We start from the raw sequence: 22,430 nt of genomic DNA, 5'->3' as shown, positions 1-22,430 counted from the left end.
GGTGTCTGTACGCTGACATTCAGGATGGTAAGGGGCCAGGAGGAGCCCGCAGCCAGGGACGGGCTGCTCGGAGGGGGACAATTCCCCCTCTCCCAGCGCTTCCGCGGGACTCCTCCTCTCTGCCAGGCCTGGCTGGGTGATCCAGGCATCATGCAGACCCTCAAGTGAACAGAGGGTGGGTGTCCACAGGGATCCCCACGTTGATGGGACAGCTGCCCCCACTTGTCCCCTGCTCGGGCTCTGCAGCTTGCACACCTCCCTTTCCGGGCTCCGGACCTTCATCAAAGTGAGAAGGCATGCTCAGCTTCACCTTTTCACTCCCTCTCAGCCTGGCACGCAGGTGCAGCGGGAATTCTGTCATTGGTTTTAGAGGTGGAGAAACTGAGGCTCAGAGAGGCCACGCATGCATGGCAGCAGGTGGACGGCCTCGCCCCCGTGCCCGCTCTCGGAGAACACACCCCAGAGAAACTTCTTACACGTGCCAAAGGAAATATGGCCAAGAGCCTTAACAGCACTCTTATTAACAGGAAATCCATGAAGCCACCCGAGTGGCCGAGGACAGCAGAGTGGTGCGGTCACCTGTCAGAACCGCACGGAGCAGTGGATGCGAGCTGGCTCGGCGTCACATGTCAGAATCACCTTACATAAGGCCGAGTAGGAAAAGCAAGTCCAGACTTGACACACGAGGACATGCCTCACTTATAAAAGTAAAAAGTGGGGCTCCTCGGTGGCACAGTCGGTTAAGTGGCCGACACCTGGTTTCGGCTCAGGTCGTGATCTCAGGGTCGTGAGATGGAGCCCCAAGTCAGGCTCTGCACTCAGCAGGGAGTCTGCTTGAGATTCTCCCTCACCTTCTCCCTCTGCCCCCCCCGACCCCTCTCTGAAATAAATATATATATCTTAAAAAAAAAAAAGGAAAAAGCATGCAAAAGGAAACAATTTTGGTTTCGGCAAATATTACACGTAATAAAGCCACTTAAGAAGTCGGCCTGTGAAGAGTGAGTCAACCTCAGATATACCAGATGATTTTCCCTATACGTACATACCAACGATAAAGTTTAATTTAGAAATTAGGCACAGTAAGAGATGAACAACTCTAACGATAAAACAGAACTATGACAACGTACTGTATTATATAATAAAAGTCACGTGAACGTGGTCTAGTTCTCTCTGAAAATATCTGATTGTATTGTACTTCCCCTTCTTGTGATGATGTAAGAAGATAAAACGCCTACATGGGGAAAAGAAGTGAGGTGAGTGATGCAGACATCAGGATGTGGCATTAGGCTACTATTGACCTTCTGGAGCTCTATCGGAAGGACAGTCATCTGCTTCTGGACTGCAGTTGACCGCGGGTGGCCGAAACGTGGAAAATGAATCCACGGATAAGGGAAACCGGCTGTATTTGTTCTGGAGAGAGGAGGGCAGGATGAGGGAGAACATGGGGGCGGAGGGCACGTTATGGGCGCTGTTCTAATTCTTGGATGGTGGTGGGCTCACGGGGTTCAGTGCAGTATTGATTAACAAGTAGACCCATGGGCAGGAATACGAACAAAAGAATAAGAAATGAATGCGTGCTATGTGCACTGGGGTATCCTAGAGTGGATTCTGGAACGTAAAAAACATTAGTGCAGGAAATCTCACAAAATCTAAATATAAAGCCTGCAGTTTCGTTCTGCGTATTGTACTGATCAAGGTTGAATTCTTAGTGTTGACAAAGGTACGTGGTTCTGCCAACCCTGCATGGGTCAAAGGGTATATTTGGGGATTCTATGCGATCTTTGCGATTCTTTGGCAATTAAAAATTATTGCAAAATTAAAAAATTATATCAATCAATGGAACGATGGTCACATGCAGGGGATGGTCAATGGCACAGTGGGTCCCGAACCAGGGATCAGGACTGATCTGGTCAGTGCGTGAGGTCTAACGGGACCGGGAGAAGGGAGGGAGGAAAGCAAGCCTTCTCCCCCGGAGTCTCCTTGGACAGCTCTGTGCCCACATCCATCCATCTCCCTTCCCCTCCCTGGGGCCCAGCTTTGTGACCTCTAGCTGACGGGCTGCACACAAAGGTCTGGAATAATGGCTGACGGGGCTCGCTGGCTGGAGCCTCCCCCGCTGGGGCTACCAGGCCCTTCTTCTGCCCTCTCAGCAGCCAGACACTGGGGTACAGACCCCACATCTGCTGAGGACCAGCCCACCGGAGACTGTGCCTGGAAATTTGCCCTTCACTCCTCGCGACAAGCCTGACTTCTAGGTGTTATGGTCCCCATTTTACAGATAAGGATACTGAGGCTCACAGGAGTCAAGGTGCCTGCCCAACGTCACCAAGGCCACGAGGTCTGTGATCAGTGGCACTAACAGGTCTCTCTGACCCCTGGGTACTGCTTTCCCATTTGGGAACAGCCCAGCACCTTCTCAGGGGCCTTCTTACAAACTTGAACCTGTCAGCCAGGCTTGGCAGATTAAACACCAGGTCTTCTTGTGGGGGTTCATCCGGGATCCTGGCGCCAGCCACGCACATGGCCCTTCCCAAGGGAAATCGCCTCCTTCTCTCTCCTCTCCTGTTCCTTCCTCCGAGGTCCCAGCTACGCGGCAGACATCACTGACGTCACTGACCCAGGGCCGGCCAGGCCCTAGGCTGAACCGTGGCCATGACCAGCCAGGCACAGAATGCCGCGCACTGAGCCTGATGAGCAGGACAAGAGCGCCCCTCCTGGGAAGGACGGACAGACCTGGGCACTTGGCTGCATTTCTGCTGCATCACCGCGGGTGGGCGGCCGATTTTGAGGACACGATCCAGTGGTTCTACAACAGCAGCTCGTGGGGCAGCCGAACACACGAGAATGGTCGCTCCCTGCCGGCCGAGACCTGTCTGCTTTCATCCATGTGCGCACGGTTAAAGCCCCGGCGCCTGCCATGATGCCGACAGCACGGACGCTCCGTAAGTAAGGGTTAGAGAGACCAAGCTCTTGCGCGCTGGGCGCTGTTCTCACAGCTCCGCAGGGATTCATTCCCTTAATCTTTCCAACAACCCTCGGTGGCTGGGCCTGTGACTACCTCCGTTTTACAGACAAGGAAACCGAGGCACGGAGAGACAGCCACCTGGCCCGGGATACACGGCGAGTAAGCGGGGGCCGGGACTGGCCCCAGATCCAGACGTCTAACTAGCTGGCACGAGGACACGGTGTCCAAAACCCAGGCTTATGATCATGCTGACTGTTTCAGGACCTTGTTTCCACGCTCGGGGGAGGGAAGAAAGAGCAGGTCCTCCTACCCTGTCCACACCGCCAGGTTTCTCTCCCCGTCTCTGCGCCCCCAACCCCCAAACCCACATTTCCAACTGCCTCTCGGAGCACCTTTGATTTTGCACGTCCCTAAGCAGCCTCTCCAGGGCTCCCTCAAACCTGGCCCTCCTCTCTGGGCTTTCCTTCTCTGGGGTCCCCCTCCTGGACGCCCAGGAGAGAAACCTCGGCTGCTTCCAATCCCGGAGCAGGCTGAGTCGTGACCCCCAAGCTGTCCCCGTCCTAGTCCCCGGAGCCTGTGACTACGTTTCTTGACACGACAGAAGACACTGGCTGGTGTGACTAGGGTAAAGATCTTGAGATGGGGAGGTTATCCTGGGTTAGCCAAGTGGGCCCTAAATGTAATCACTGGAGTCCTTCTAAGAAGGAGGCAAGAAGGTCAAAGGGCAGGAGTTGGGCCGACAGAAGCAGAGTCAGCGTGAAAAGCTTTGAAGTTGGAGGAGAGGCCACACGCTGAGGAATGCAGGGGGTTTCTAGAAGCTGGGAAAGACAAGAGCCTCCAGAGGGAACCTGCCCCGTTGACACCCTGACTTCAGCCCGGTAAGACTCATCTCGGATCTCTTACCTCTACAGCTCTAAAGGGAAAAAAAAATCCGTGTGGCTTTAAGCCACTATGTTGGGGTAATCTGGTCAGGCAGCCACAGGAAACCCGGGCCAACCCCATGTGTCCCCCTCATCCACAAATGCGGGTGGTCACCACGATGGGCCACTTTCCCAGAGAAACTTCTGGCAGGCCCAGCCCATGGCCAGTTATGCCTCAGAACGACTCCTCTCACTGCGGCAAGAACTTCCCGCTTGGCCTCCCCAAGACCATCCTCTGCTCCGCAAGTCGTGTCGATCGTTCTAAAGAATCTAGGGGACCCCATCATTCCTTTGCTTAAAACCTGCCGAGGACTCTTGTGTTGTCCGTGGGGCAAACCGCTCCTCCTTCCCCTGGCAACCGAGACCCTCTGCTAGGGCCACTTTTCCTGTAATCCCACCCCCAGAGACCGCACCGGGCACCCCCTCAGTTGCACAGAGCACATACTGGGAGCTCGGGGCTCCCCCACTTCACGGAGCGTGCAGGGGGCGCCTGGGTCCTGCTGAGGAGCACCACTGCTCAATCCCAGGAAGCCGAGATCATGACCTGAGCCAAAATCAAGAGTCAGACGCTTAACTGACTGTGCCACCCAGGTGCCCCAAAAGTCAACGTTCTCATCCAGCCTCACACAATCTGCCTTCTCTCCCCATTTCCACCTCATCTCCTACCACTTCCCCCACCTGCTTCCTCCGACACCCCTGGCAGGTGACCCCAGGGCCTTTGCAGTCGTTCTCTCTGCCTGCACTGCTGTTCCCTAGCCCCCTGGCTCTCTACCACCCCAAAGGCCCTCCCTGGCCACCGCCTAGCTCATGTTGCAACCCCCTAAAAATAACCCCAACCTCCCCCATCCGCTTCCCCACTTCTCCAGAGCACACATCTGACACACTTTTACACTTTGTGCATGATTCTCTGCATCCACACCAGAAGGTCAGTGCCATGAGACAGGATTGTTTTTTTTTTTTTTTAACTGGTGTTGAGCAAAAGTCCAGCATCCAGCCCAGTGCCTGGCTCCACAGACACCCCAGAAGTACGCAGCGCCTGGGTTCCCGAAGGGGAATGTCCCACTCCCCATGCCTGCTGTGGGCTTCAGGACAGGGCTGCCTGTCCCCTACTCCCCACTCCCACCACGAGGCCTCTTTTGTCCCCAGACCCCTCCCTAGCAGGTTGGAAAGATGGAGTCCACCCAGTCAACCCCACGTGCTGAACCACACTTAGCCCCCACGCCCCCGGCTCCGAGATGCATTTATCGGCCAGAGAGAACTTCTGTTCCGCACGCCGGGCCTGGTGACCCTTCGAGCCCATCTCAATCCAGCCCAAATAAAGGTGCTGGTTGTTCCTGTGAGCTTGGGTGGTCCCAGCTGGGGAACCAGTTTCGGTGTGGTTTTCTGGAATGTTGCAAAAGAGTCTGAAGCCCCCGCTGCTCCCTTCTGGGGAGCCCCCCAGCTCTAGGAACCACGGGGTCCCCCTCCCCAACCAGCAGGGCTCAGGGAGGACAGGGCTAGGAACCACTAACCTAACCCAGGGGCGGGATGGGGCTGTGGGGACCCAGCTGGGTCCCCACGGGCCAGGAAAAGGTAGGGGCCTCCCAACATGACATTGTTCAGCCTCTCCCTGGAAAAAAGGAGGCAGCGGGCCAACGGCGCGGGGCCTGGCAGCCCGGCTGGGCATCTGCCCACAAAGGCCTCCGGGCCCCGCCCTGCAAATGCCACAGCATTTCCTGGGAAGGCAGCAGGGACACTGTTACTGGAGCCTAATTAACAAAGAAAAGCAGAGATAATTAAGTGAAGAAACATGTGGCTGGCGCTGGAACAGGGATATCTTTAGAAACTCGAGAAAGGACGGCTTTATTTTGAGCTCTCAAGAGCGGGACAGCGTTGGAAGGGTGGAGAGGGGGTGGGGAGGGCCCACAGATGGGGGGGGCCAGGGCCAGAGGAGCAGGTGGGTGTGTGTGACCACACAGGGAGGAGGAAATGACCCTCGGGGCGGCTGAAGGGAGGAGGGCAGGGGGACCGCGGAGGTGTCCCTGCTCCGTGTGACCTGGAGGGGTCTAGAGACTGGAGGTTCACTTATCCCCGATCACACAGCTCAGAAGTGGTGGCATCAGTTCCTGAAGGGGCCGAAGGGGAGTCACCACTGCTGCCCCCTCCCCTCTCATTCTGTGCTGAGAGCAGCCCCATGCTGGCCCCCTTCTCCAGGAAGCCCACTCGGCATAGCACCTGCTGAGTGACGGGAGCCCCCACAGAAAGACCTGGCAGTGCCCCCCACCTTCCCCCCTGCAAACAGGATCTCAGCGCTCTGCTTGAGAGGCCCTTCGCCCACCCCACAGCTGAGCTTCTCACGCGGGGCGTCGGGCCGAGCTGGGGGTGTGATGCTGGGGGCATGACGCGGGTCAAGTGAGATGATTTCTTTTCCTCAGCAGAACGTAACTGAACACGGTTCCTTCGGTCAAAATTAATCTTAAGTGCAGAGTTTTGGGAGCAGACCGTGTGGGGACTTCCGAGATAGAGCATGGGGGGCGCCCCCTGGAAACTTCGGCCCCCCCTGGAAACTGCAGGGGTGCTGGGGCTCCGGCCGCGGGGGACGTCAGCGGAAGAGCTTGCCAAGGCCGGGTCTGCAGGGTCTAGTCCACGCTGCAAAGCCAGGCCTTCCAGGCCCTCCACGCTCCGCCTGGCCGGCCTCTCCACCTCTCCACCTCGCCACCTCGCCACCTCCCGCGCGCGCGACGGGCCACCCGGTCCTCCCCTCCCTGCCCTGGCTGTGCGCCCCAGGACAGCCCCGGCGTGGGACCTTCCCGCTTTACAAGGAGGGAAACCGAGGCCCAGGCAGGCAAACCTGACTTGCTGGAGTCACACAGGAAGTCGGCAGCTCTGCTCTGTCTCTGGGACCCGGAGCCCCTGCTCTGTCTGGGGTGGGGAGTGGGGAGGAGGGGGGCCTGCTTCTTGGCTTCTGGCTGCCCATCGGAGAGTCCCCTGGAGCTGGCAGGGAGGGCCGCACCGCTGGGGTGGGGGTTGGGGGGGCCTGGATCCCGGGGGAACTGCGTTTGCCCAGGAGGGAGCTGGGAGGCACTGGGAAGTGATGAGGTGGGTGAGGACCCTCCCTCTGAGCCCTTCCTGGTTCTCAAAGGCTAGGGTTCCCTTTCTCCAAGCAGGTGACAGTTAAGCCAAAGGCGGCTCCTGCTGGGAAGTGGCTGCTCGATCTCCACTCAAATGCCCCCAGTGACGGGGAGTTCACTACCCAACAAGGCACTTTTTTTGGCCACTGCTATTTGAGAATAGTTCTAGAATGTTATTTCCTTGATCCCTCTGATGTCTCCCAGAAGGGCTCCCACTCTCAGCTCTTCTTACCAGCAAATTCCTCCACCTCTTTTCCTCGGGCTCCGCCTCCCTCTGTTCCTTCACAGGCTCTTTTCCTGCAAGGTCCCTTGGAGGTCAGTGTGCCCCCTGGGCCGTCTCTGCTGGCGACACACTGGTCTGAGGGGTGGCAGCAGTTGCCACCTTCCCATGGGCCCTGCCCAGCCCATCGCCACCCTGCGCTAAAGCACCGATCCGGTCCCACTAATGCTATTGGCCCCTGGATGTTTCATGGGCCCGGAGACCCAGCCTGGGGCCTGAGTACCACCATCACCCTTCTGGAACTTTCCGCCTGGCCTCCCTCCCACACCAATGCCACCTCTAGATCCTAGCACCACCCACCTCCGCTGGGTCCTGCCGCCGGCCACCCGGGGTCAGCCTCCTCAACCCTCCCCTGGCCTCACTGGCCCAGTTCTGCTTTTCCAATCCACCCCTGGTGGGTGGAAGCCTGGTTACCATGGTAATTGTAAGACAACGCAAATCTGATCCTATCATTTTGTTGACTGAAAAAGAAAACCTCCAATGCTACAAGCTAAAGCTTGAGTCACCAGCAAAGTTTTGGTCTAGGCCTTTTCTAATTCTGGCCTCATTGTTTCGCTATCCTCCTCCCCCACCACCCAACACTCCCCGCTGAGGCTCCTCAAGAGCACAGACCTGGGTATGACTTGGGCCCCTGCTAACCCAGGCTGTCTCCTGCAGCCTCAGTGTGCTCAGCCGTGAAATGGGCATGACCACGGCGTCTACCTGACAGGCTTGTGAAGGGCTCCATGAGGCTGTGTGAGAGACACAGGGCCTGGCATGTGTGGGCGCTCAGCAAGAGATGGACACAGCTCTGCCTTTGTGAGTGCCACCCCCTCAGTCTGGAATTCCTGCTCCCTTTTCCACCTGGGGAAGGTCAGCTTGCTGGGGAGCTTTCCCTGGCCCCAGATTCAGGTGGTCTCCTGGCAGGGAGCTAGGTCTCCAGGGGGAGAAAGGCTGGTCTTTGCCTGTAGGTGGCACTGAGCTCATGGTGCCTGGGGCTTGGGACACCCACTCTGCTCCCGTCACATTTCCTGGGGATCAACCCACAGGCAGACATGCCTTCCAAGCCCCTGGCCCTCCATGCCTCAACCTGCTGTCCTCCACCAGCCACATCTAAACCTCTTGGTCATCCACAGTGGGGGCCCCTCCATGGTAGCCCACATCAGGATAGATGGGACTGTCCCTTCCATCTTTCTAGCCCTTGCCTCTAGGACCTGACTCCACCAGTCTCTCATCCCCACGGGAACCCACAGCCCCCGCCCCATCACCTCCCTGTCCCCCTAGGAGGAGTCGGCAGGGGCTCCTGCACCAGCTCTCAGCTCCCCTCTTGCACCCATCCTGCTTCTTGGGGGGAGGGGGCGGCGGTGTCCCTCCTCTTGCCCCTCCCCACCCCCATCACTCATTTCTCTAAAATCACGCTGTGGCTATTCTTACCTCTAAAACCCGCTCCTGATCCCATTTCAGCCGGCAGACCCACCCCACCTCTCTCCTGGCCCTGGTGCGACCCATTTCTCTGCTCTCATTCCCTCCTACTCCACTCAGGTCCCCTCCCCGGAATGGCTCCTAACCCCACTGCCCATGACCTCTGGGGGTGGCTCAACCCCGTGGGCCAGGCCAGTCTCAGGTCTCCTCCTGTACTTGACCTTGCACGCAGCATCTGACTCAGGTGGCCACTCTCCGAGTTTCTCCCTTGGCTTCTGGCCATCTGTCTCTCCTCATCTCTCCAACACCCGAATGCAGGAGGGCCCAGGGCTCATCCTTGGACCCCTCCGAATTGTCCACACTCATCCCCACGGTGATCCAGCTTCCTGACTAAAACACGCTACGTGCGGAATGGCCCCCACATGCATGTCTCCGGCAAGATGCTCTCTCTGATTTATAGATCTGCCTGTCCAACCCGGCCACTTGGGTGTCTAATTTGGTGACATTCAGATCCTGACCCCTCTCGCTCACTAGCTGCTCAGGACAAACTCTTTCGCTCACACCCCACACTCACTGCATCAGCAATCCTGTTAGCCCTACTTCCAAAATTCACTAGCTGCTCAGGACAAACTCTTTCGCTCACACCCCACACTCACTGCATCAGCAATCCTGTTAGCCCTACTTCCCCTGGGCCTTTGCACTGACTCCCTCCCTAGATGCTTCGACTGGGATTTCTACATGGCTCATACCCTCACTTCTTTCAGGCCTTAACTCCTGCTGACCTATCTGAAATTGTCCTTTTGACAGTCCTATCTGTGTTGTATGTCTCCATGGCACTTGTCACTATCAAATACATTGCTCTTTGTCCTTATTTATCTCCCTCATTAGAAAATAAGCTCCACGAGGGTAGAGATTTTTTGTCTATTTTGTATTCCTAGATTCTGCTTGCCATAAAGCAGGCAATATATATATATATATATTTTTTTTAATTTATTTGAGAGAGGGAGAGAGCACACAAATGGGGGAAGGAGCAGGAGAGGGAGAAGCAGACTCCCTGCTGAGCAGGGAGCGTGATGCGGGGCTCGATCCCAGGACCCTGAGATCACAACCTGAGACGAAGGCAGACACTTAACCGCGTGAGCCACGCAGACGCCCTTATATATAATTTTTTTAAAGTAATCTCTACACCCAACGTGGGGCTCGAATTCACAACCCCGAGATCAAGAGCCGCACACTTTTCTGACAATATATTTTTGTTGTGCATATACATAAACCCAAAGGATTAATTGTGAGCCTAAAGGGTGAGAGGCAGGGCCCATGTTAGAGATGCCGGCAGCCAGAAGGGGGCAGCAAAGAGCGACCCAGTGTGGATGAAAGCTTGGGGAGGCACGGGCACAAGCTGTGTGACCTTCAGTGAGTTTCTTAACCTCTCTGAAACTCAGTTTCTTCCTGTAAGATTGGTTATTGGGGGAGATCCCGTGCGCTGCTATGGGAAGGCTTTGTGACCGGCAGATCATAAGCACGATGTAGAGGTTAGGTGTCCACGGTGTGGGCAGTTGTCCAATGTCCACGGTTGGGGGACAGGACAGTTGCACAGCTATGATAACAGCCTGATGAGGGAATGTCATAAGGCATTTTAAAAACATCAGAAAATGCTTATGTTTTCAGCGTGTATGCATGTAAATTTATAGAAAGAACAACAGCGAGATGTAAAGTTAATAAGCTTGGGGGAAAATCTGGAAGAAATGTATCATCCTAAAAACGAACAGCCATCTGGGCACTTAGATTTCTGTGTTTTCCAAATTTCCAGCATGGGCACATATCTGCATTTCCCTTCAGGTTTTTATGACTTACTAGAATGTTCTGTGGTTGTTAGTACCCCAGCCCCCCGGGCGGAGGGCCTCTCCTTCCTGTGTCACCACAACCAGCATTACCCCGAACAGCCTGCATTGCTGTGCTAGGTGTTCATGGCTGTGGGCCCCTCTGGGTTTGGGGAGTATCTTGAGTTGGTGCTAGGCTCACCCAGACCCCCCTCCATAGCAAACACGACCACTGTGCTCGTTTGCAGAACTGTGGCCTGTGGCCCCTGGTGCACATCTGTGCCCGAGAGCAGGATGTCTGGGGCTTTGAGGGACTCTGAGGGACTCTTAGTGCTGTCCCCAGGCACCTGCCTCCCTGCCCCCCCGGCCCGGCCTCTCTGCTTTAACACGGCAGCTCCAACGGCGTGGACCTCTCCTGGGCCTCACTCGCTAGGGCTCCTGAGGTCACATCTGGGTCACCTGGGCCCACTGAAGGCAGGATTGGAGTTCACGCTGGTACGACTGGAGGGCCTGGCCCCACCATCCCTCTGCAGCCCCAGGTCCCCCCACCAGGACCCCTCCAGCCAGCATTCCGACCCCCTAGGGATCTATCAAGCCGCTGGCCCACAGGTCCCCTGACCAGAGGCCCCAAATCCCACCCACTGTCCTCTGAGACTCGGCCCAAGTCCATCATTAGCCAGGCGCCTGGGGGGAAACATGCCCTGAGGGCGGACGTGATGTACCCAGTTGGGACAACGCTAAAGGCCTCGGGATCATCTCTTTTGACCCAGAACAAAGCTGGCTCAGGAATGGCCATACCGTCTCCCCACTCTGGCCTGGCCTGCGATTCTAGGAAGCATCGTGAAAGCCCCAGGTTTAACGACCGATTTATCTTCAGAGCATAATTTTCTTTAGCATTCACTTTCTCAGATGGTTCTCTTAGCAAAGGCTTCTATGGGAGCCTTCGATAAATCACCTAGAAAATCTCAGAGCCATCCTTAACAGGCCTCCCCTTCCAGGGAAGCCCCCTTCTTCCCCAAGCCTCACGCCCCTGCACCTCCCCACCGCACCCCCATCTGCCCTCCCACCTTGTACCACCCACTGACCAGGCCTTCCCCAGTCACTGGTCTGCTCATGCTCAAACCTTCCGCAGTACGGAAGTGGCTACATGGATGGGCTTCTTAGAAGGTTCCAGGCCCTGGGGAAGCCTCAACGGGGAGGAGCAAGGGGCATCTCTCCAACCATCTGCATGGACATCTTGTGGGTACCAACGTGGACACATGATATTCAAGACTTGGTGGGCCCCCTGACCCTAACTCCTTGGCACTATGAAGCCTTCTGGAACCTGGACACGAGCCCAGGGAAAGGGGAGAGAAATGGGACTCAGATTCTCCCACTATGCAATGTGGGCTTTCGGTAGAAATCTGGTTCAATTTTACATGTCTTGTGCTTCTGAGTTTCCATTCCGTATTTCTGGAAGAGGACGGAAGAACTAGGGAAGTGTCCTGAAGGCCCCGCTGTGCCCAGGATAAGGCCTGTGTCTTTGCCATGACACGGCCAAGCTGGTTTCACCCCTTACCCCTGCCCCAGCCACGTGCTCTGATGGCCCCTCCATCTGTGCCTTCACTTAGGCTGGGCCCTGCGTCAGTACCACACACTGTTGTGCTCATCTCCGAGACCCGGCTCAATGCCACTTCCTCCGGGAAGCCTTCCCAAGCCCCAGGAATAACCACCGCCGCCCCCACTGGCTGAGCACTTCCCATCACAGCCGGTCCAGGGCTGAAGGATTCACAAACGTCTCACCCAAGTGTCAGGATGAAGCCCCCCCCAGGACAGCAGGGGAGAAACAGGCCTCCACAGCCCGCCCGTCACTGCCCACCGTTTTTCCAGTTCCGATCACCGAGGGAGGCAGGTATGCGTTTCTCCATCACACAGATGAGCAAGTAGAGGCTTGGGGATGTGAAATAATGAGCCCAGAGTCACATGGGTAGCAAGGGGCAGGGCGGGGGATGCAGGGATTTAAACCCAGGTCTCTCTGAGCAGCAGCCTGTGCTTTCCCACAGCCGACGTGCTGCCACCGACCCCCAACCCAAATCAGATTATCTGCCACCCCTGCCATCCATATGCCCAGGGCACCTGCGTCTGGTTCAGCCCACCTTCCTCCAGACTACGGCACCTGCTAACGTCCCACCTCCCCCAGACACCTGAGCTCCGGCTTCAATTCACCTGGGGACCCCAGGAGCTGGCCTGCATCAGGCTTTGGTGATTGTCTGCTGGAGGGCTTGGGGACAGGCTGTGACCTCTTGTGAACTCTCGGAGGCCCCTGAGAGCCTGGACACCTTCCCAGCGCGGTGTGACGAGTGCCTTGAGTAAGCACGGAGCTGGCCGGCCGGCCCATCTGTCCCGGCCCCTCCCGGGGGCCACCCAGCCTGGGAAGCCAATGCCTGGAAAGGCGTTCGCAGGCCCCCCCCGAGGGCTGGGCCAAGGGCTACTTTCCCATCTCCTCTTCCAGGCAGCCTGCCACCGTCTTCCACACCACGTGGGCAGAGAAAGCATTTCCCAGGGCTCTCTCTGCACACATAAGAGCCAAAGCACGGGCCGAGGGGTGGGTGGACAGGCAGACTGGCCTGGAGACGTCAGGAAGCTGCTCTAACCGCCAATGGGCCGCCGAGCTCCCGGGCCGGAGGGCAAGCCCTTGTCGTTAGAAGGGCCGGGAAGCCCTGGGGTCTGTGGGAAGGCTGCTGGCCGACCCTCTGCCCCGCAGCGTTCCTCCGCAAAGGTACGTAACCGCTCTGCGTTACGTACCACCCGGATCACTGGGCCTCCCTGCAGGGAAGCCAGGCTTTGGAGCCAACAGTCCCTTCACTAGGGGTAGGGCATCCGGGGGAGTCACTGATGTTCCCTCGGCCTCAGTTTCCTCCTCCGTAAAAAGGAGACAGGAAAAGGTCACAGTGCAAAGCGCTGACCTGGTAGCGCACGTCACGTATCAGAACTGACTTCCTTTCCTGCTTCCCAAGCTCATTAATGACTGTGCCTGCCCCCCGAGCAGCTGCATGCTCAGGCCCCCACGGGGACCCTTCCTTCTGGAAGGAGGGGCTGGGAGCACACAGACCGCCTCACTGTGTTTCTGCTCTCCCTCAGCATCTCCTGGGATGGGGCCCGGGCCGGCCAGGCGCCCCTCTCCTTCAGGGTTTGGGAGGGCCCGGACACAGCCCACGGAGGAGACGGAGGTCAGGAGAGGCAGCCTGCCATCTAAGGCTGAGCAAGCACTTACCACCATCTTACCGCCCAAGTTTGGTGGGCCTGATGTAGAAACCCCTCCCTCTGCGATTAAGAACCGCCTGCCACCAAGCTCACCCACACACTCAGGTCAACCAGGCCCCTTCATTAGGAGGGGAGGGCCGGGCCCCCGCCCTCCTGAACCCTAGCCAGGTACAGCACACGAGTCAACCCGTGCCCCCCCCACCCCCCTTTTCTCGGCCCGAGGTTCCAGTGTGGTCTTCCTCCTCCCACCTGGGGCCGGTGCCCAGAGGAGATGGGAGAACAGAAGGGCAGGGCCTGGCGTCCCACAGTAAGCTGGGCTCCGGCCTCTGGCCCCCAGCACGGCGGCCGGCCTCCCACGCCAAGCGGCCCCCCCCCACAGCCAGTGCCTCTTACCAGGCTTTGGGATGAGTCCTTGAAAAGGCCTGAAAGAGAAAGAGAGATAGGAGTGTCAGAGGGGGGACCTGGGAGCTCTTCGGCAATGTCTGGGGACCACCCCACACCGGCTGCCTGAACAAGCTGCCCGGGGAGTCACTGCTCGGGCCGGACACGGTGACGATGTGGCAGTGTGCTGTGCGGGGGGGGGGGGGGGGGGGGTGACCAGGGCCTCCTGCTGGCCCTGCCCTGGCTGGCTCTGTGACCCCGGGCAAATCACCTGTCTCCGTGTCCTCCCCTCTGAAGTGGGCTGACTGCCTCTCCCAAAGGGCTGGGATGGGAGGGCAGTGAGGTGACGGGAAGGCCACCCCTCTGCTGCGGTGGCTGACGTGGGGTTCCCTGCACCCTGGCCGGCCTGCAGTCACCCTTCTGCACACTGCCCCCCGCCCCCCGCCCCGGGACCGAGGATGGCACTGGAGAGCCGAACAAGGCGGGACCAGATCAAAGGCAAGGCCAAGGGCCCCGCCCATGCTAGTCTGGCCTCCTCACCCGTCCCCTGAGTACCTGGTGACCGTGAACTTGATCTTGTCAGCCACTGCGAGGATCCTCTCCAGGTTCTGGGAGCCAAAGGTGCAGGGCTTTCGAAACGGGATTCCTGGGGGGAGCCCCTCAATGATCACTGAGCCGGGGTTACTCTTGATCCGCTTGTAGGGGACCTGGACGGGGTACTTGATGCCCAGGGCTTCTCCTATGGAGGAGGGACGGAGGACGGGTCGTGAGGAGCCAGAGCAGGGCCGGTGTGTGGACGCGGGGCGCGAGCGTGATGGGAAGGCGTGTGCGTTGGGGGGGGGGGATATGGGGGCTGGCATGTAGCCCCGTGGGAAGGCACAATCGGTGGGGGGCTAGGAGTTAGGGAGTGGATCATTCAGGGGTACCGAGTGTGTCCGGGCGGGGCGGAGGAACGGGCAGGGCACACGGGGCTTCAGCCGCAGGGGAGAGGGTAGCGGCTCAGGTTCCTCGGCCTCTCGGCCTGAGATTCTGCAGGCCCACATGGAGGATGGGACCTGTGGCCATGGCTGGCCCTTCCCTACAGCGCCTGACCCTCCATCAGCCCCCCGGGGCTCTGCCTCACCCTGGTTTGGGACCCGCCCGGCCGGAGGGCAGACTGCATTTGGGGTCCCTCCTGGACAGAGGGAAGGAGCTCACTGCGATCCCTCCAAGGGGCCCACTGAGAGTGTCATCCCCTGCGTTGCAGGGCGTCCCTTTATGAAGACACGATGCAGAAATCTCTGCACGTCTCAGCTCGAGGAAGAACAGTTGGAACCCTCTCTGTGCAAGAAACTAACTTTTATCTCAAGGATACTGGGACTGGTATAACTGGACTCATTTCCCTTTTTGCTTTGGCTCCCAGGGAACTCAGAGCCTGATTTGTCATCTGCATCCCCCACGTACAGAATCTCTGTGGCTTCCTATGACACCTGACCATTGTTCCTGCCTGTTTTTGTGTTGGTTTTTTTTTTCATTGAGATAAAATTTCCATACCATAAAGCCAACCATTTTAAAGTGTACAGTCCAAGCGTTTTTAGTGTACACACGAGGTTGCGAAATTCTCACGAGCTAGTTCCAGGACACGTTCATCACTCTGGGAAGAAACCCTGTGGCCATCTGCAGTCTCTCCCCGTCCCGCCTCCCCGAGCCCTGGTGGCCCCTCATCGACTCTGTCTTGACGGATTTGCCTGTTTTTAATTCTTTATCCTGACTGTGCTGCTGACTAGGTTATATGCAATGGCTAAGAGATCCTCACCTCCCAAACGGCCCTTGCTACAATGACCGATGGCCTCCATGTAGCCAAATCCAGTAGACACCTGCGCTTCTCTCGACAGAGTTTGGCACAGATGACCATGCTCCCCTCCCTGAAGCCCTCCCCTTGATGTCCGTGACCCCATGCCGCCGCCTGGACCTGACCTCTAAACACCAGGGCTCCTTGGCCTTTGGTCTGGGTCCTCTTTTTTGCTCCTCTACCCTCCTGGCCTAAGTTTTACATCCAATCCAGACACTTCTCCTGAACAGCAAACTGGATCCCCACTTGCCTATGGGTCATCTCTACTCAGCCCTCAAACTCAACACATCCAAGATGGCACCCATCCTCTCCCCCTCAAGCTACCCCTCCTTGGTGAGGGCGCTGCCCCTTCTCTCTAGCTGACAGTTTGGGGTGGGTGTCTGCCTGTCTGCGGGCCCATGTGCTCCATTCCCCCTCTCTCCCTTGTCACGGTGATAGGTCCCCATCACCCAGTGAGCATGTGGTGTTTCCCTGCCGCAGGGATTGAGTGAGGAATGGACATGTGACTCAGTGGGGACCAATGAGAAACAAGGGGAGGGCTCAGGGAATTCTAGAAAAGAAACCCCTGGCTCTCTGGAGAAAGGCCTCGAAAGAGCCAGCCCTCTCCTTCCCTCCTCAAGGTGTAGGTGGGATGTCTCAAACTGCTGTGGCGGGAAGCCAGCCTGAGACTGATGCCAACATGGTGGAAAGACACCAAGGATTAGCTCTGAACTGCTGGATCCAGTTGATCCTGAAGGCTGCTCTCCTCCTGGATTTCCCAGGCTGTGAGCTGTGGCCCATGATACTGTCCAGAGACAGCTGCACCAACATTCCTCCCATCCCACACACTCCTCTTAGCGTCACGTCGACACTCCCTCACAGAGAACTGGGGGCCTGTGTCCCCTCCCCTTGAACCTGGGCAGGACTTCGTAATTACCTCGACCAACAGAGTATGGCAGAGGCTCTGAGGCTGGGACACAAAAGGCGACGGCTTCCACCTCGCTGGCAAATCCAGCCACCGTGGGGTCACTACACCGGAGAGTCCACGTGGGGAGAAGGCACAGAAACGGGGACAGAGCCATTCCAGCGCCAGCTGGGTCCCCGGCCCAGGGGTCACACACAGGAGGTGACTCCAGCTTCAGCCACCTTCTGACTACAACCCCAGGACAGACTCCGAAGGCGAGCCACCCCCTGAGCCGCTCCCAGACTCCTGACTCACGGACACCACAAGAATAAAGGCCATTGTTACTTTAGGCGGCTCGGTGCGGGCTGATCTGGTCTGTGGTCATAGGAACTGAGTCAGGAGCCTGTTTGTTTTTGTTACTTGAGGCCATGAAGCACCTTAACTGCACGAGCTTGTTTTCCTCAAGCCAGACTCAACGGGACGCCTCCCCTCTCCCCTCGCCTCCCTGCTCCCCACCAACTCGGCACCTCCCGACTCTACCTCTGCAGCTCAGCTCCATTCCATCCACCTTCCTCCGGCATCCCTGCCAGGGCCCGGCCAGCCTGTCATCACTCCGGTTCCGAGCTGGTCGCCCAGCCCTGCCCTCTTGCACCCGTTCACCTTCCTCGTGGGCAGCCAGGAAGATACTTTAAAACTACAGAGTGCCTTCTGTCCCTTGAGTCCTCCCAACAAAATACAAAAGCGAGACCATGGTTCCTTTGAAGGCCCTAGGTGACGGGGTCTGTGTCCCGGCCACCTCTCCAGGGCCCCTCCCCTCCAGCCCCACTTCCCCACTTCAGCTTCCTGTCTGTTCCTAGGACAAGCCTCAGGGCCTTTACACGTGCTCTTGCCTCGGCCGGCCTGCCCTTCCTTCTCTGTGAGATGAACTTCTTTCTTTAAAGAGGCCTCCCTGGCTCCCAATCCAAGTTATTCTCTCTTGAGCAGCTTGCTCTTTTCCTGCGAAATCGTGGAACGGGCCCTCGTCGTTACTAGATTGGGTGTAGTTACTGAATGTCTGTCTCAGCTCGCTGGTCTACAGGGCCCAACAGGGCAGGGTCCCTTTTTCCTTCAATTCTTTATCCCCAGTGTCTGGCACATAGTAGGTGCTCAAGAAATGTCCGAACGTGAGGGAGTGGTTTTCCCGGAAATGACCACGGCTACGAGTAGGAAGCTCCCGCCTCCCTTCCCGTGGCAGCCGGGCTGCCCTCCCGCCTGGGCGCCCCGGGGCTCACCGTATTTCTTATTGAACAGATCCTGGACTTGCTCTCTCAGCGTGTTGGCGATGTCAATGCGCGAGAGTCTAGCGTCATAATTTTCTGCAAAGTGAAAAACAATTATGGATTAGGGCTGTTAAATTAAAAGGCACTTGGGGACTTTTGAGGAATATGATTTTCTAATGATGGGGAGCTCCTTCTCTGGCAATTATCAGATCCTCAGAGTGGGACCCTCAGAGTCCTTCAGAAGGAACATCCAGGTGGGGATGGGTGTTTTTCCGGAAGGACCCACGCGGTTGTGACAACAGCCATGAGTGGGAAATTAATTGTTGACATTTGAAAACCACCCAAGCAGTCAATCAGCCCGGGCGGTGAGAGGCCCCACGAGGGGGAGCAGGTTCTGGGGCTTTGGTGGGGCCGGTGGGGAGGGCCACCCCTGGTCAGTCCCTCAGCCGGGGGGCGTCGGTGAAAGAATCCACGTGCCAACCCATGCCGTGGGGACCCCAGATGGGCCCCTGACCCCGAGAGACTGCAGCCTGGCACTGCCTGGGGAGAGAGAAAGGGGAGGGAAGGAGGGAGGGAGTGGACCTCTAGGCAGCTGGGGGTGGGGGGCGTGGTGAGGACCCCCGTCTGCTGTGAGGCTGCGCAAGAGGAGCCATGGGTGGGCTGAGCGCTGTGAGGACACCTCATTGTAGCCAGTTCCGGCTGCCCGGGGGAGAGAGAGAGAGAGATGGGGCAGGGAGCAGCCCCCTCCGGGATCTGGGTCCTATCTCTGGGCGCCCCACTCCCTGGGCTGGCCCATCCTGTCGCTGGTCTCGCTGACCTCTCTCTCTCTCTCCGCTCAGAGCCACAGGGACCAGCCAAGGGCCACCTAGGGAACAACCCGGCCTCGGGGACTCACAGGCCACACCCTGGAGCTGTCCCCACACGCATGTGGGACTTCCTGCTTCTGTCTCTTCTGCCTGCCAAGCCGTTTGCATTGGTTCAAGCGTCTCCTACCTTCCATCCAGCTTTCTCCCTGCTCACTGCCTCTCGGCCCTTCCTGGCCCAGCCACGGTTCTCCTCCTCCACAGAAACCCCTGGCCCTTGGGGCCCTCGCCCTCCTTTGGCTTCAGGCATTGAGAAGACAGCTGACTGCCTGATACGGAGAGGGCTGGCCCCTGCACCCTGCTGCCCCCCACACCCTTATGGAGCCTCTTCTTCCTGCTCCACCTGCCAGCCAGCCTCACGCAGACCCCCAGGCCCTGATGTCGGGGGCCAGCCCCTCCCACCCACAGCCTGGCCCTCCAAACCCAAGCCAGGTCAAGGTCATGGCACTGGGACAGCTGACCCCATCCTGAGCTGCAACCTTACCTTGGAAACCCTGTCTCTTCAGGCTCTCGTCCACAAGAGGGTCCCCGGAATCCCTCTCTGGGGGCGAGGGAGGGGGGAGAGAAGCCAGGGTGAGCAGCCAGCTCCTGGGACCCCGGGACAGAGGTGGTATCTTCGGGGGGCGGGGAACCTGACAGGGAGGGCGGTGGGGGATGCTAGGGGAGGTACGACCAGGGTAGAGGAAGGATGAGGGATGGGGGCACAGAGCTGGGATCCCTCCCGCACCCGGCTAGCGCCTCAGCCCGTGACCCTGCGTGGGGTACCTTGGCTGTCCGTGATGGGCTCTTTGACTCCCTCGGTGAGCAGCTCGGGCCTGGAAAACACCACAGCAGGGCAGTTACTGAGGCCCCTCTGGCCCTCCTTGTACAGCCCCATTCTGCACCGGAGCCTCCGTCTACACAGCTGAGCAAAAGGCCCTCCCGGCTCTGGACAGCCCAGGTCCGGGGTCCCCGTCCCTTCCCCCCCGCCCCCCCAAGCCCCTGCACCTGTCCTGAGGACCCATGCCTGAGATCAGGGGGGCTGTGCTGGGCTCTGAGGATCCAGCCCAGAGGGAGGGCGGCCCGACCCAGACCAAATGGAGGGGACACTGTCACTCAGTTCCGGGACGCTTCCCACGGGGTCAGTTTGAAGCACAGAGAAGCAGCCGGGGCTGACCACGTGGCAAGATCTCGGAGGGGCAGGGAAAGTCCGGGGTTTCTGGGGGACACCTGAGAGCTGCCGTGGCACTCGGAGTCAGGGCCTCAGGGACCGACCCCCGCTTTGCACTCACGTCTGTATCTCGAGACCCCACAAAGCCCTTCCCGGATGTCGTGGAGCCCTCTCCGCATGCTGGAGGCGGGTACTGTTTCCACCGCCCCATTTACAGGATGAGGAGACAGGCCCTGACAAGGCGAGTAAGGTGCCCGAGGCCACACAGCAGGAAGGGGCAGGGCTCCATCAAGGCCCGCGCCCCCTCACCCCGCCGCCTCTCCGGATACCCAGGTCCTGCTGCCAGAGAGGCACCAAGTCCTCATCCACTGGCCACCTGACTTGGGCGGGGGGGTGGGGGGGGTGCCCTGAGAGTCTGGCCTTTGGCCTCCCTTCTAGGCCGGGTCTCCTCCGTGCCACTGCTTGGCCACCCCCATGACGGGGAGCTCATTACCTCTCCCGGCAGCCTCACCCACCCTGGTCCAGCACCCCTGCCCCATGATACCCTTCAGGAGATTTGAAGGAGTGATTCCGCTACCTGTCCCACTCCATCATCCCCTGTTAGCCTTCCGCTGGCCAGCCTGACCTCCCCAAGGCCCCCAGCCTGCCACACACTCCAGACCATGCCTCCCTCTCCTAAGCAGACAGGCTGCTCCAGCTGGACAGATCTGTAGTGAAAACAGGGCATTTATAGTCAGCGCTGTATAATAAAGAGTTTGGTCCTTGTCCTGGGTCCTGGAAGGTGACCTCTCATCTTTGGTATTTCTCGAGGGACAGGAATATGAGTGCTTATTCCTGGTGGGACGCTGGGATCACACCTGAGTTTATGCTAACGAGATGACTCGGGATTCTGGAAGACGGACCCTGTGATCAGAGGACTGGGGCTTCGAGCCACCTGATACCCGCCCACCCTCCTGATTTCTAGGGAGGGGAGGGGGCTGCAGATGGAGCTCAATCACACAGCCCATGACCCAGTCAAGCACGAATCCCAATAAAAATCGTGGGCACTGAAGCTCGGTGCTGGAGGGTGACATGTCCTGAGATCGTGGGGACCTTGGCTTTCGTGTCTCTCTATTTGGCTGGTCTTGATTAGTTAGTATCCTTGATATAAAACTGTAATTGTAACATAGCACTTTCCTGAGTTCTGTGAGGTTTTCTAGCTAATTACTGAGCCCCGGGGCGCCATGGGGAGCCCTGGATTTTGAGCCATTTGCTCAGAAGTGTAGGTGGCCTAGGGACCCCTGAACTTGCAGCTGGGGTCTGCTAATGCCAGGTGGTCAGTATCGGAACGCCCTGTAGCACTACATGAACCAGAACCTTCCACCTCGACTTCCCTGGGTAGCGGTCTCCTGTCTGTGTGAATCCACCCATGATTTTCAATTTCCAAAGGGTTTCTTAACTTTGGAGAATTGGATGAAAGCAAGGGACCCCCTGCCCAGAAGAAGGTATAGAAGAATATGTTTAGAAGGACGTGGAGGTCAGGTGCAAGCAGAAAGAGTGACAATCAGTGAGTGATGTCTCCTGCAGGTGGTTTCTCATATATATAAACACGCAGCTAACCCTTGAACAACACGGGTTCGAACTGCACGGGTCCACTTATATGCACGTTTTCTTCAATACAGTACTGTAAATTCGTTTTCTCCTCTTTATATTTTCTCTTTATGTTTTCATTTTTGTAGCTTACTTTATTGTAATAATGCAGTATATTAAACATATAACATATAAAATACACGGTAATCACCTATTTATGCTATTGGTAGGACTTTTGGTCAACAGTAGGCTATTAGTAGCTATGGGTTTTTTTTTCTTTCTTAAAGATTTATTTATTTTAGGGGGGAGGGGCAGAGGGAGAGGGAGAATCTCAAGTAGATGCCCCATCAAGCATGTAGCCTGATGTGGGGCTCGATCCCAGGACCCCGAGATCACGACCTGAACCAAAGGCAGATGCTTAACCAACTGAGCCACCCAGGCACCCCTTATCTGCTTATAGTGGACACACGGTGTTACATTCGTTTCAGATCTAAGTAGCTCGGTTTTTGGGGAGTCAAAAGTTATACATGGGGCGCCTGGGTGGCTCAGTTGGTTAAGCGACTGCCTTCGGCTCAGGTCATGATCCTGGAGTCCCAGGATCGAGTCCCGCATCAGGCTCCCTGCTCAGTGGAGAGTCTGCTTCTCCCTCTGACCCTCCTCCCTCTCATGCTCTCTGTCTCTCATTCTCTCTCTCGCAAATAAATAAAATCTTAAAAAAAAAAAAAAAAAAGTTATACATGAATTTTCAACTGCAC

General features: G+C 57.6%; 1 protein-coding gene across 6 annotated transcripts in view; it reads right to left on the bottom strand.

Annotated features, from left to right (window-relative positions):
- Positions 1-22,430, bottom strand: part of GTF2IRD1 (GTF2I repeat domain containing 1) — a 104,349-nt gene that overhangs the window by 12,294 nt on the left and 69,625 nt on the right. For 5 of the 6 annotated variants that reach the window (XM_078074496.1, XM_036112602.2, XM_036112604.2 and 2 more), the window contains 5 exons: positions 19,722-19,771; positions 19,441-19,497; positions 18,106-18,189; positions 14,676-14,859; positions 14,133-14,161 (listed from right to left, as the gene is read on the bottom strand). In XM_078074496.1, coding sequence (XP_077930622.1) covers positions 14,133-14,161; positions 14,676-14,859; positions 18,106-18,189; positions 19,441-19,497; positions 19,722-19,771 — 404 coding nt within the window. The remainder of the gene's footprint in view (positions 1-14,132; positions 14,162-14,675; positions 14,860-18,105; positions 18,190-19,440; positions 19,498-19,721; positions 19,772-22,430) is intronic. The other variant, XM_036112605.2, reaches the window with a different exon arrangement.

Source organism: Halichoerus grypus, chromosome 6 (genome assembly GCF_964656455.1).
Source record: "Halichoerus grypus chromosome 6, mHalGry1.hap1.1, whole genome shotgun sequence".
Lineage (NCBI taxonomy): Eukaryota > Metazoa > Chordata > Mammalia > Carnivora > Phocidae > Halichoerus > Halichoerus grypus.
The sequence above is the reverse complement of the archived record's forward strand: the minus strand, read 5'-3'. Positions and strand labels throughout refer to the sequence as shown.